This window comes from Thamnophis sirtalis, unplaced genomic scaffold (genome assembly GCF_051295495.1).
Source record: "Thamnophis sirtalis isolate CommonGarterSnake01/CBP01778 unplaced genomic scaffold, rThaSir2_p1.2 scaffold_9, whole genome shotgun sequence".
Classification (NCBI taxonomy): Eukaryota; Metazoa; Chordata; class Lepidosauria; order Squamata; family Natricidae; genus Thamnophis; species Thamnophis sirtalis.
In genome coordinates, this window is record NW_028261389.1 from 2,820,533 (window position 1) to 2,833,641 (window position 13,109).

At 47.8% G+C, this 13,109-nt stretch overlaps 1 protein-coding gene across 4 annotated transcripts in view; it reads right to left on the reverse strand.

The window, feature by feature from the left end:
- Nucleotides 1-12,349, reverse strand: part of COPG2 (coat protein complex I subunit gamma 2) — a 39,565-nt gene extending 27,216 nt beyond the window's left edge. For 2 of the 4 annotated variants that reach the window (XM_087722657.1, XM_087722656.1), the window contains exons 1-5: nucleotides 12,212-12,349; nucleotides 6,476-6,528; nucleotides 4,370-4,450; nucleotides 2,148-2,219; nucleotides 526-605 (exon numbers count right to left, since the gene is read on the reverse strand). In XM_087722657.1, coding sequence (XP_087578783.1) covers nucleotides 526-605; nucleotides 2,148-2,219; nucleotides 4,370-4,450; nucleotides 6,476-6,528; nucleotides 12,212-12,248 — 323 coding nt within the window. In that variant the 5' untranslated portion in view covers nucleotides 12,249-12,349. Of the gene's footprint in view, nucleotides 1-525; nucleotides 606-2,147; nucleotides 2,220-4,369; nucleotides 4,451-6,475; nucleotides 6,529-11,769; nucleotides 11,909-12,211 lie in introns of those variants that run through there. The other 2 variants (XM_087722654.1, XM_087722655.1) reach the window with 2 other exon arrangements.
- Between the last annotated feature and the right edge of the window lie 760 nt (nucleotides 12,350-13,109).

A 13,109-nucleotide genomic window follows, 5' to 3' on the forward strand; every position in this document is an offset into this window, starting at 1 on the left:
ATTCTATTCTCTCTTCTTATTTTTCCGTTCTGTTCTTTCTTTTCTATTTTCTTTTCTATTCTATATTTTATTATTCTATTCTATTCTATATTCTATTCTTTTCTTTCTATTCTATTCTCTCTTCTATTCTTTCCGTTCTGTTCTTTCTATTCTATTTTCTTTTCTATTCTATATTTTATTATTCTATTCTATTCTATTCTATTCTATTCTATTCTATATTCTATTCTTTTCTTTCTATTCTATTCTATATTCTATTTTTCCGTTCTGTTCTTTCTATTCTATTTTCTTTTCTATTCTATATTTTATTATTCTATTCTATTCTATTCTATTCCATTCTATTCTATTCTATTTTCTTCTACTCAACTCCTTCTTCTCTTCTCTATCCTATTTTCTATTCTCCTTTCCTCTCCTCTTTCTTCCCTTCCCTTCAGTTCCGCTCCATTCTAACTTCTCTTCTACTTCTCATCCCATCCCATCCCACCTGAGATATCGATGCTTCTAGCCCCAGAATCAAAACCAGATTACCTGCTGGTGACGATAATGACGTCTTCTGAGATGTTGGCCATCTCTTTGATGGTCAGGTAACACATTCTCCTTAAGGTTTGCTGCGGAAAGACCACAATAAAAGTTGAATTTTCCAAGGGGGTTGATGACCCACTGCTGTTTTATCCCCGTGGTCCTCTCTAGGGTTGTGTGTGTGTGTGTGTGTGTGTGTCCAACCTTGGCCACTTTAAGACTTGTGGACTTCTTCCCATCATGGACGAATGTCTACAGAAGCGGATGGGAGTTGGCAGAGAGGGCTAAATTGACCGTTTTGTTCTAAGAAAAGAATAAAAGTGTTTTCTTTCTGCTTCGAAACCACTTCTGGACTTTGTGCTTGAGGTGGGGGGGGTAGGGCGGGGAGAAGAACCTTTGATTTTGGGTTTTACTGATTCGCCGTTAAAGGAAATGGCTAGTTTATCCTATTAGGGAAAAGTAAAAAGGGGAGGTTGGATGTGACTATCTCATTCTACTGCGACAGAGGGAGTTGGAAGTCAACACACTTTTTGGGGGGTTAATTTCCCCCCCTCTCTTCCTCACTCTTTTCCCCTTCCCTTCCGCTGTATATCCCGCTATTTGCTTTTGTATTTTATTCTCTAAATGAATTGTTAGGAATATAATTCTAACGGTTGGGTTGGCAATATATAAATCATGTAACAATGCTATACCTGTTTCTTTAAATCATACTGTAAAATGTGATTGGTTGCTGTTTCCTCAATCGGCCATAAGAGGGAGCCAGAATGACTGTTAGCTCTCTCTGTTTGTTAGATGCTGGGCTGATCTGATCTGAGTGTTTTGGAAGCTGGCTGTTAGAAAGTGCCGTGAGCTATTGTAGGTTTTGCAACATGTTAGCAAGTTTTGAATGCCGAACTGATTATATGATACTGGACTATGTTATTTGGATTATCCCTTAACTGAAAGACATTGATGACTGACTGTCTTATCCGTGTATGACTTGGACTGTTTGATGGACTCTGATACCTCAATTTCCACGAAAGTAAAAGCCTATTTAAACTGCAGTATCTCTGTATGCTGGTTTGTGTGTTCTCCAACACAACTCTCACAACGCTTCTCTGAACGCACTCGTTCTCCCAACGGGGAGCTTACCTAACATGTAATGTTTACAAAGTAAAACAGAAAAGAAAAAGACTTATGGACTTCATCTCCCAGAATTTTGGGACTTGGAGTCCACAAGTCTTAAAATGGTTACCTGATTTTTTGAGACCCCTGCTTTCAAAAAAGGACACCCAGTTCCTACCAGTTTGAACCGGTTCGCCTGAACCAGTAGTGGTTTGGCAGCCTGGGTCGCTGGGAATGGCAGCGACTGAGGCCTGCCACGCCCCCAAACCGATTCTCCGATGGGGCCGCCATCTTGATTTCTGGTTCTGCGCATGCGCAGAAGAATTGTGATTGCACAAATTTAATTTACCCCCCTCCCTTTTAAGCATTTTGCGTATGCGCAGACCTATCTTCTGTGCAAATGCGCACGCACCAAACTGGCCGTAATGCCGGGAGCAACCCACCAGAGGACACCCCTAAGGACGCTGCCAGCGGTCGCCGACACAGGAACAGGAAACCAAGGATCAATCATGGAAGAAATGACTCACATCGTTGGACTGGAATAATCTTGTCATGGCGAAGAAGGCTTCGGTGGCTTCCGTCGTCCCGAAATGCTCACCCTAAAGGAGACAAGCAATCAGCGGACACTTTTAAGAGCCGAGGTGGTGCAGTGGTTAGGGTGCAGTACTGCAGGCCACTTCAACTGACTGTTATCTGCAGTTCGGCGGTTCAAATCTCACCGGCTCAAGGTTGACTCAGCCTTCCATCCTTCCGAGGTGGGTGAAATGAGGACCCAGACTGTGGGGGCGATATGCTGACTCTGTAAACCGCTTAGAGAGGGCTGAAAGCCCTATGAAGCCGTATATAAGTCTAACTGCTATTGCTATATTGCTATTTAGGCGAAGGCAACCCTCCCTTCAACTGCTAGGCTCAATTGTCAATTCTCCTGGTCTCAAATTATGGGACCGCCCATAATTTACAATTTACAATCTAAATGCTGGAGATGTGATTGTCTCGATGCTACATACTCTCATATATGGTGGACTTATAAAAAGGTTATAGCATTTTGGATAAAAAAATATGGTGGATTATGCAAAATGTTCTTAAAAAAAGGATAAAGTTTACCCCTCAGTTATTCTTGTTAGGTATAATTACTGACTGTACAGTTATAGAGATTAACTTGATTTTGCATTTAATAGCCGCAGCAAGACTGTTGGTGGCGCAATACTGGAAGAAGGAAGATTTGCCTACTATTCAAGAATGGACATTAAAAGTAACAAACCTAGTAGAGATGGCTAAAATATCAGCATATCTCAAGGACCATTCCAATGAGAGATATAAATTGGAGTGGAGAAGATGGATAAATATGGGACTAAGAAATTCCAGATAGTTTATGACTGAAGAAACAAGGAATGATATAATCTGTTTAGAGTTAGCCTAGCAAAGAGGAGTTAGAGCTCAAATGAAAGATGATACTAACTTTTTTAAAGTTTATTTTAGAACATCTAGAAAGAGCCGAGGTGGCTCAGTGGTTAAATGCAGCACTGCAGGCTACTTCAGCTGACTGCAGTTCTGCAGTTCGGCTGTTCAAATCTCACCAGCTCAGGGTTGACTCAGCCTCCCATCCTTCCGAGGTGGGTGAAATGAGGACCCGGATTGTTGTTGGGGGCGATATGCTGACTCTGTAAACTGCTTAGAGAGGGGTGAAAGCCCTATGAAGCGGTATATAAGTCTAACTGCTATTGCTATTGCTATCTTTGTTAAAGATTTATACCCTGTATTGGTTCTGGGAAATGGGGTGGGGGGAAGAAGGTTGGGGGGGTGGGGGGGAGGGTAGGGGGGAGAGGTAAACATTTGTAAAAGTTTTTTTCCCTAAAATTCTCAATTAAAAAAAAAATTACGGGACCGCCCCACAAAGGAAACCAAAACAGACCCAGTTAATTTCACATCAGCTTCCGGAATGCAGCAGGTACCACTGTGCTAAGGAGATACACCTCAAACATCGAGGTGGCGCAGTGGTTAGGGTGCAGTACTGCAGGCCACTTTAGCTGACTGTGATCTGCAGCTCAGCGGTTCAAATCTCACCAGGCTCAAGGTCGACTCAGCCTTCCATCCTTCCGAGGTGGGTGAAATGAGGACCCGGACTGTGGGGGCGATATGCTGACTCAACTTGCTAAAAAAATTTGTAAACCGCTTAGAGAGGGCTAAAAGCTCTATGAAGCGGTATATAAGTCTAATTAAGAAATTAAATAAATAAATCAAGAATGTTCATCTAAAGGTAAAGACGACCTTGGATCTGTTTCGCTTCCCGTCGATTTAATGGACCTGTTGTCTAGGCGGGTGTTTTACCGGGGAAAAATACAGATGTGGTTGCCAACCAGGCAACGAGGAGTTCGAGTCCCCCCTCTTAGGCATTAAAACTGGTCGTGTGACTTTGGGCCAATCACCAGGTGATTGGGAGTTCTAGCCCCACCTTAGGTATGAAAGTTGGATGTGTATCTTTGGGCAAATCCCCAGGCAATGGGGAGTTTCTAGCATGGGGCAACTGCCAGCATGACAGTGGGAGATTGGACCGTGGGGTGGGCTTGTGGGTGTGGGGGGCAAGATCTTGAACTTTCAACTGGGTGGGGAAAACTGGGAAGCTTTCAGATTCGGGTTTTCCCAGAGGTGCCAACATGGCTCTCTTCTTCAATTGGGACTTTGAGGAATCCTTTGCCTCGGACTCTGATTTAATTTCGGAGGCTATTTGGAACCCTGACATGGCATTTACCTGGTTCAGCAGGTAAAGGATCTTGGTCAGGATGTGCAGACATCTTCGTGGGTTGATGGGCGTCTCGTTGAAAATACGAGCCTGGGGAGGGAGAGAGACAAATCCAGGACTTCGCATTGCTACAGGAAACGCTACAGCAGTGTTTCTCAACCTTGGCGAGTTTAAGTCCTGTGGACTTCAACTTCCAGAATTCCCCCAGCCAGCTGTGCTGGCTGGGGGATTCTGGGAGTTGAAGTCCACAGGACTTAAAGTCGCCAAGGTTGAGAAACACTGCGCTACAGGAAACGTAGAGTCAGACTCCGGGAAGACTTGCTGACGTTTCCCGTCGGACTCTGGGTCCAAGTCTGGACCCCACTCTTCGAAAGGGCCGTCAATACGCTGGAGTCCACAGAAGGGCAGCCGAGATCAGGGGTATCAAACTCAAGGCCAAATCCAGCCCGTGGGGTCACCCTGAAAACCGTGCATAAACCCGGTCCGCGGTGCCTCTGCCAGCGAAAATGGAGATCGGGAGGGCTGTGCGCGGTTCCCGCAGGCTCCGTTTTCAGCTGCAACGGCCTCCCGCCACCAAAAGACAGAGGTCGGGAGCCCATTTTCGCTGGAAGAGCGCACAGGCGCCCCCAACACAAGTGACATCAAGCTGGACTCTGTGTTAAGCATCATTTTCATTACTCATTATTATCACCTTGATGTTTATATCTTACGACTCATCACTTTGTCGTTGGTCCACTGGGAAATCTTGCAGCGGAGGCAAATTCCCCGTGTGTCCAATCACACTTGGACAATAAAAGAATATTCTATATTATATTTTCAATTCTGTTTACGTAGATTTTAAAAACTCCCGACTCTCAATGACTTATTTTTGAGAGGTTTGCACAAGATCAGGGGTGTCAAACTCAAGGCTCGTGGGCCCAGATCCGGACTGCAAGGGAATTTAGATCTGGCCCACGTGGTCGCCCTGGAAACGGTGAAGGAATGGACCGTGGTGCTTCTGCCAGTGAAAACGGCACTCCCCAGCTCTGTTTTCACTGGCTGAGGGTTACAGGAGGATGCGGTAGCTGAAAACGGGAGCTTTTACTGGCAAAGGGTTGCAGAAGGCTGCAGTACCCAAAAACAGAGTTTTTACTGGCAGAGGATTGCAGGAGGATGCGGTAGCCGAAAATGGAGCTCAGGAGCCCGTTTTCACTGACAGAGCGCTCAGGCCACCACCGGTGCCCCCAACACAAGTGACGTCAAGAAATTGAGTTTGACACCCCCAGTCTTGATAGTCAGGGGAGACAATGTGACGTCCACCGAGAAGTAGTTAAAGGAACTGAGTATGTTTAACTTGTCAGAAAGAAGATTGCTCTAGTCGTGTCTAGTGGTAAAGGCACCAAACTAGAAAGCAGGAGACTGCGAGTACAGGTAGTCCTCGCCTTACGGCCACAATTGAACGCCCAAATGTTCTCCTGCTAAGTGAAACATTTGTTCAGCGAGTTTTACCACTTTTCTGGCCACAGTTGTTAAGTGAATCCTTCCAGTTATTAAGTTAGCACAGTTGTTAAACGAATCCGGCTTCCCCACGGACTTCACAAGGTCGCAAAAGAGGATCGCGTGACCCCGGAATGCTGCGACCATTGTAAATGGGAGCTAGTGGTCAAGCGTCCGAATTTTGGTCACGTGACCATGGGGATGCCGTGATGGTCATAAGAGTGAAAAGCAGTCCTAAGTCACTTTTTCCACTGATGTTGCAACTTTGAATGGTCACTAAACAAACTGTTGTAAGTCGAGGACTACCTATACTAGTCCTGCCTTAGGGATAAAAGTTGGTTGGGTGATTTGGGGCAATCGCTAGGAGATGGAGAGTTCTAGCAGCTCCTTAAGCGTGAATGGCAGCTAGGTAACCTTGGGCCAATCACCAGGAGAGGGTGAGTTCCTTCAAATAATAAGGAGGGAGCCACCACAGAGAAAGTCCTTCCTAGTCCCTCAGGCCGACCACTTCAGAAAAGGAGACGAGCAATTACACACAAAAATAAAGAGTGATCTGTTAGCACACCACCCAGAGACAGATGGTCATAGAGACAGAATCAACAACACAACATAAAGTCAAATAAGAAGGCCCCATCATACCTCCTGGAGGATCGCGCTTTTTTCCAAATGTTGGAAAGGGTTCGAGCCGCTACCTGAAGGAGACAAGCATACATGATGTGAGCCCTTGACGTTTCAAATGGGGGGGGGATTTGCGACGCTCCCTTAGATACTTTCAGCAATGCCAGGTGAGGCGCTCCCATCAAAGGGACTCATCCCCACGGAATGGACGCTTCTTGGCAATGTGAAAATGAGCAAGAAATAGGAGTCGTACATGAGGCTGTGAAGCAAATGATATGATATGAAGCAAATGATATTAATGAGCCGAGGTGGCGCAGTAGTTAGGGTGCAGTACTGCAGGCCACTTTAGCTGACTGTGATCTGCAGTTCAGCGGTTCAAATCTCACCGGCTCAAGGTCGACTCAGCCTTCCATCCTTCCGAGGTGGGTGAAATGAGGCCCCGGACTGTGGGGGCAAGTTGCTGACTCAATTTGCTAAAAAATTTGTAAACCGCTTAGAGAGGGCTGAAAGCCCTATGAAGCGGTATATAAGTCTAATAAATAAATAAATAAAACAGGCCTTCTTGGCCTCATGAATTTTTTCTTCCCAAGGCTTGAACTAGAGAATAGCAGAGCTGGGAAGGAACCTTGGAGGTCTTCGAGTAACGCGTTTAAGTGAATCTGGCTTCCCCTTTGAAAGTTACAAAAAGTTACAAAATGATGATCACATAACCCCAGGACACTACAAACCTCATAAATATGAACCAGTTGCCAAGCATCCGAATTTTGATCATGTGACCATGGGGGAGGGGGGATATGCCACAACGGTCCTTAGTGTGAAAAACGGTCATAAGTCACTTTTTTTTCAGGGCTGTTTGTAACTTTGAACAGTCTCTGAATGAGCTGTTCTAAGTTGAGGACTACCTGTACAAGTATCAGAGGGAATGAGGGATTGCGAGAGCGGCTGGGAAACTGTCACAGAAGGTTGAAAATGAAGATCGTGTTGACTGCAAGCAGCAACCAGCAGCACTGAAGCCGCCACCGTTTCCCGCAAATTTCATTCCCTGGGGAAGAAGAGATCCCAGATTTTTTTTAAAAAAAAAATTATTTTATTTTATCAATTTCATATATACATTCACAATTATATGATCTCATAACTGTTATTAATAATATGTATGTATAACAATTTTTCCCTACAGTTGACCATATACTTGAAGATTGCTTTCTTACCATCCCATAGATCCATCTTATCTTACAACGGTCCTACTTCTTCTTCCCTCCCTCCCTCCCTCTTTCCTTCCCTCGTTTCTTCTCTCCTACTCCCCTTCCTTCCCTCCCTCCTTCCCTCCCTCCTTCCCCTTCCCTCCTTCCTTTCTTCCCTCCTTTCTTTTCTCCTTCTCTCCTTCCTTTCCCCCTTTCTTTCCTCCTTCCTTCCCCAATTCCTTCTCTCCTACATTCCCTCCTTCCTTCCCTTTCTTTTCTCCTTCCTTCCCTCCTTCCCTCCTTCCCTCCTTCCTTCCTTCCCTCCTTTCTTTTCTCCTTCTCTCCTTCCTTTCCCCCTTCCTTTCCTCCTTCCTTCCCCCCTTCCTTCTCTCCTACATTCCCTCCTTCCTTCCCTTTCTTCTCTCCTTCTCTCCTTCCTTCCCTCCTTTCTTCCCCTTCCCTCCTTCCTTTCCCCCTTCCTTTCCTTCTTCCTTCCCCCCTTCCTTCTCTCCTACATTCCCAGATTTTGGGCACACTCTCTACAGTGGCCCACTAGAGGTATCTTGGTTCCAAAATCACCCCCTATGGCGCACTGTTTCGCCAGGTGAAAGGTCATGACAGTGAGAGTTTTGGTAATATGTTGCCCGGCAATGTTTGCCATGCAAGGACCTTGTGACACCAAACACTTGGAGGTAAGATAGGTGTGGATGGCCTCTAAACCTGGGGACCCTCGTTTGTAAAACAACAACAAACCACTTCATGAACAACATCGGAGAACAAACGCATCGGGACAAGATTCAGCAGTCCCATCTGCATTTCAAAGACAAAAACCACTCTTTGGAAGAGAGCAAAGTCCACTTTCTGGACAGAGAGGCCCAATGGTTTGAAAGTGGGGTCAAGGAGGTCATCTAGGCGAAAATTAAGCAGCTCTCCCTGTTGTAATATAGTTCCTTGTGTAGGTGTGGGTCACCCATGGCCCAGTTCATACCAGGGCATGCGGAGCCACGCTGAACCACACAGGAGAAAACAAACTCCTAAAACTCCATAACATCCTGATAGTGCATAACATAACATCCTGAGATGTGCCCTACCAATGACGCCCAGGATTTGACCATATATAGACAGAACTTCCCTGAGTAGTAGATTAGAAATTGTAGTTTTACAGGCTGTTTTTAACCACATGCTGATTGCTCCTCCTGCCTTTGTCCTATCTCAATAAAAGGGGCTCTCAGACCCCCAATCTGGGTCGCTCCATCCCGAGAAAGATCGTGTCCGTGTCTTTTCTCCACATTGGCCTCATGGACGAACCACGGGAACATCACATTTGGTAGCAGAGGATGGTTACTTCGCATCTCCCTCGACAGTTGTCTATCTCCAGTCTACAACAAGATCCTTTCAGCAGTTCCAAGAAGGCTCCACACCCATTTACATCGCTCAGGTGACCCCGAGGACACAGATAAAACCTCCAAGTGGCCTCAACGACTCTCTAAAAAAAGGATGCAAATGACCAGCTGTCTGCAAGGAGTATCAATCCTTCCATCCTCCACCATCCAGTCAGAACCGAGGAAGCTGCTTGGATGAACAGTGAAATGTCTTACAAAAACCCCAGAAAGTCCAGTTGCCTCTTGAAAAAAGCCCCTTTCGGACCCTCATTTGTAGTTCAGTTTTGACTAAGATTGAGAAGATGGGAGTTCGAGTCTAATCTGAGCCGTGGAGGCAATCTGGGGGGGGGGGGCTTTGGGCCAGTCCGTCTCCCTTAATCCAAGAGTCAGGGGCTTTCTTTGGGGAAGGGGCTGGGCTAGAGAAGGTCTGCCTTTGCTCGGACATGGAAGACCTTGCAGGAGAAGAAAAAGCAGAGCCTGGGGGTGGAGTCAAGAGAGGAATCAGGCTGGAATCATTACGTTGTCACAAAGGCACCAAGCCCAATTCCCTCTGAATTACATTGACTTTTATCCAGAGCCAATGTAGTGCTGGCCGTTGGTTAACTAGATCAGCATTCGCTGGCTGGGGAATTCTGGGAGTTGAAGTCCGGACATCTTCAAGTTGCCAAGGTTGAGAAACACTGAACTAGATCCTTGTGGGTAGACATGAGTAATAAATCTTCTGAACTGGAAATTAGGTGTAATCCTCATTCTTCATGGTTGTTGCACCCAGAAGGCCTAAAGGGCCAGGATGAGGACAGCTACGTGGTTGCTAATCAATCAAAGCGGAGTCTTTATAACAGAGATTGTGCAATGTATAAAACACGAGAGTTTTACACGGCGGGAGAAACGCAAGTTGAATGTCATTGCATTCAAGCGAGTTCGAGTTTGAGTTTCGAGTTTCAAGTTTCATTTTATTTATATGCCGCCCTATTCCCGGGGGGACTCAGGGCAGCGCACAAACCCAAGGAGGGGAAGGGAAACACAAAGACTACATAAAAGTACAGGGCATATAAAAACAACCAACAGCCACACAATTCAAGAGGGGAAGGGAACTCATCGACCCCAGGCCTGCCGACACAGCCAGGTTTTAACGGCTTTTCGGAAGGCCTGGAGAGAGGCGAGGGTCCGAATCTCTGCGGGGAGCTCGTTCCAAAGGGGTGGGAGCCGCCACAGAGAAGGCCCTCCCCCGGGTCGTGGCCAGATGACATTGGCTAGTAAACGGAACCCGGAGGAGGCCTTATCTGTGTGATCTAATGGGTCTTTGGGAGGTAATTGGCAGCAGGCGGTCTCTCAAGCAGCGTCTATGGTGATGGTTCTCCGTTTCAACTGCTTGAAGATGGGTGGACTTCAACTCCAGAATTCCCCAGCCGGCGTGTATTGGGACTCAATGGCTATCGATGAATGTTCTAGATCTACGTGTCCTGAAGTTGGAACACAGCCAAGAAATTGTGGTCCATAAAGGCACGCCTCTCCGATCCGTGGGGAATTCTAGGAGTTGAAGTCCACCCATCTTGAAGTTGCCATGACTGAGACAAAAAGTTTTCCAAAGGCGAGTAAACGGGGGAAGCTCATTGGAGAGAGATTTTCAACCTGGAATTAAGGAGAAACTTCTTGTCTGTGAGAATTAATGGAACAGATTTCTTCCCAGAGTTGGGAATGCTCCATTGCTGGAGGGTTTTGAAAACAAACCACCATTTAACCAGGATTGCATAAGGCAAGGGAATATAACCTTGGCCCTGTTAAGACCAGTGGACTTCAACTCCCAGAATTCCCCAGCAAGCCGCTCACGGGAGTTAAAGTGCACAGATCTTAGAGTAGATTAGACCAGTGTTTCTCAACCTTGGCAACTTGAAGATGTCCGGACTTCAACTCCCAGAATTCCCCAGCCAGCAAATGCTGGCTGGGGAATTCTGGGAGTTGAAGTCCGGACATCTTCAAGTTGCCAAGGTTGAGAAACACTGGATTAGACACGCCTAGTCATTCATTCGTGGCCGGCTGGGGAATTCTGGGAGTTGAAGTCCACCGGTCTCAAATTTGCCGGGATGGGACATCTTCGGTACAGGTAGTCCTCGACTTACGACCACAGTTTAGCCCAACGTTCATGCGGCTCTGTGAAAAAATTTGAGTTTTGTCTCCCTTTTACAACCGTTGTTTGCCGCAGTTGTTAAGCGAATCACTGAAGTGAGTCTGGCCTTTCCCCGCCCCCCCACTGACTTTGCCGGTCGGGACCCCAAAAGGGAATCCTACGACCTCGGGACACTGCAACCGTCAGGATGCTGCAACGGTCGCAAGTGTGAAACAACGGTCTTAAATCGCTTTCTTCCCGAGGCCGTCGTAACTTTGAACGGTCACTGAATGAGCTGTTGTGAGTGGAGGGGCCGCTTGCATCAGGCTTCCCGGGGGACCCCACGAATTTGAAATCCACCCAGATTCTCCAAGATGCCATAATTGGGGAATCACCTGTATAAAGGGGGGGTTGGACTAGATGACCTCCAAGGTCCCTTCCACCCCCTAGGATTTAAATCCTGGTCTTTTCCCTCCCATGTTCACCCCTTCCCCCCCAAAAGGCAACCAGCCTTTTGAGTGGTGGGTCCATTTAGCCCTCCCCCCATCTACCCCCCCCAGCCCTTCCCCAGAGAGACACACGTGTCACCTGCCTATCCCCTCTATTTGGGGAGGGGGCGTAAGTGCTGGTTGCTAAGTAACACACCTGAGAAACGCCCAGAGGCAACATAGGGAACGCTCAGCCCCGGGGACCCCAGGAGCTCTTTGACCCAGAGGGACCAATCTGCTGACCCGCTTTGCATGGTCCCCCCCCTCCGTCCAGACGTGCAAAGCGAAGCTGGGTTTATACCAGGCAACGCGGAGGGGGGGGGGGAGGAAAGAAGACTGCTAAGCGTGAACAGCCTCCGCTTCGCCGGCCCCGCCCTCTCTGGCCCCGCCCACCACGCCCAGCTAACCGCTTCGAGCCTCTCAGAAGGGGACGCATGGGCCACGCCCCCAGGAGGCGGAGCCAATAGGTCTCTCATGGAACGACGGGGCTAGCGGCCCCGTTGAGGGAAGCAGCTCTTCAAATCTGCCCAACGACCGCTTCAAGTTGAATCGCAGCGGCGGGAAATGGGGATGGCGGCGGGGGAGGTGGAAACTCCTACCGGACTCCTCATCTTTCTTGTCGAACTTCTTGATCATGGCGACGGCAGCGGCCGGTTGGCTAACCCCCCGCCGCTCGCTTCGGCGTCCCCGGCTCGGCCCGCTGACAGGAAATCCCGCCTCGTTCGCCGGTCGCCGCCCGGCCAACCTTCGGCGACGTCAGCGGCTCGCGGGGATGACGCTCAAAGCGGCGGGAACGGCCTCCCTGGTAACGTCACGCGCGCGCCCGTCTCGTTTTGCCTATTTGCATGAGCCCTGCCCACTTTTTTTTTCCCACGCCTCCTCGCTCTAAAGGAGCGCCGTGGATTCGGCGACTTGTTGGGGAGGAGCCATAGACGCCCCCTGCATGTGGCCTTGGTTTATTACCAGTGTTTCTCAAACTTCGAAACGTTGATGTATGGACTTCAACTCCCAGAGTTCCTTAGTCAGCATGGCTAGCTGAGGAATTCTGGAGTTGAAGTCCCACCCATCTTAAAGCATGCTGGCTGGGGTATTCTGGGAGTTGTAGTCCACCTGTCTTAAAGCATGGCGGCTGGGGAATTCTGGAGTTGAAGTCCACAAGGCTTAAAGCATGCCAGCTGGGGAATTCTGGGAGTGGAAGTCCACAAGGCTTAAATCATACTAGCTGGGGAATTCTAGGAATTGAAGTCCACCCGTCTTAAAGAATGTCGGCTGGGGAATTCTGGGAATTGAAGTCCACCCATCTTAAAGCATGCCAGCTGGGGAATTCTGGGAATGGAAGTTCACCAATTCTTAACACTTGCGGACTAAAGAATTCTGGGAATTGAAGTCCACGTATCTTAAAGCATGCCTGGCTGGGGAATTCTGGGAGTTCCGTTTAGTGACTTCAAGTGGTTAAGGACTAGTTGTACCTGAACTGTTAAAGAGGAAAATAGGATG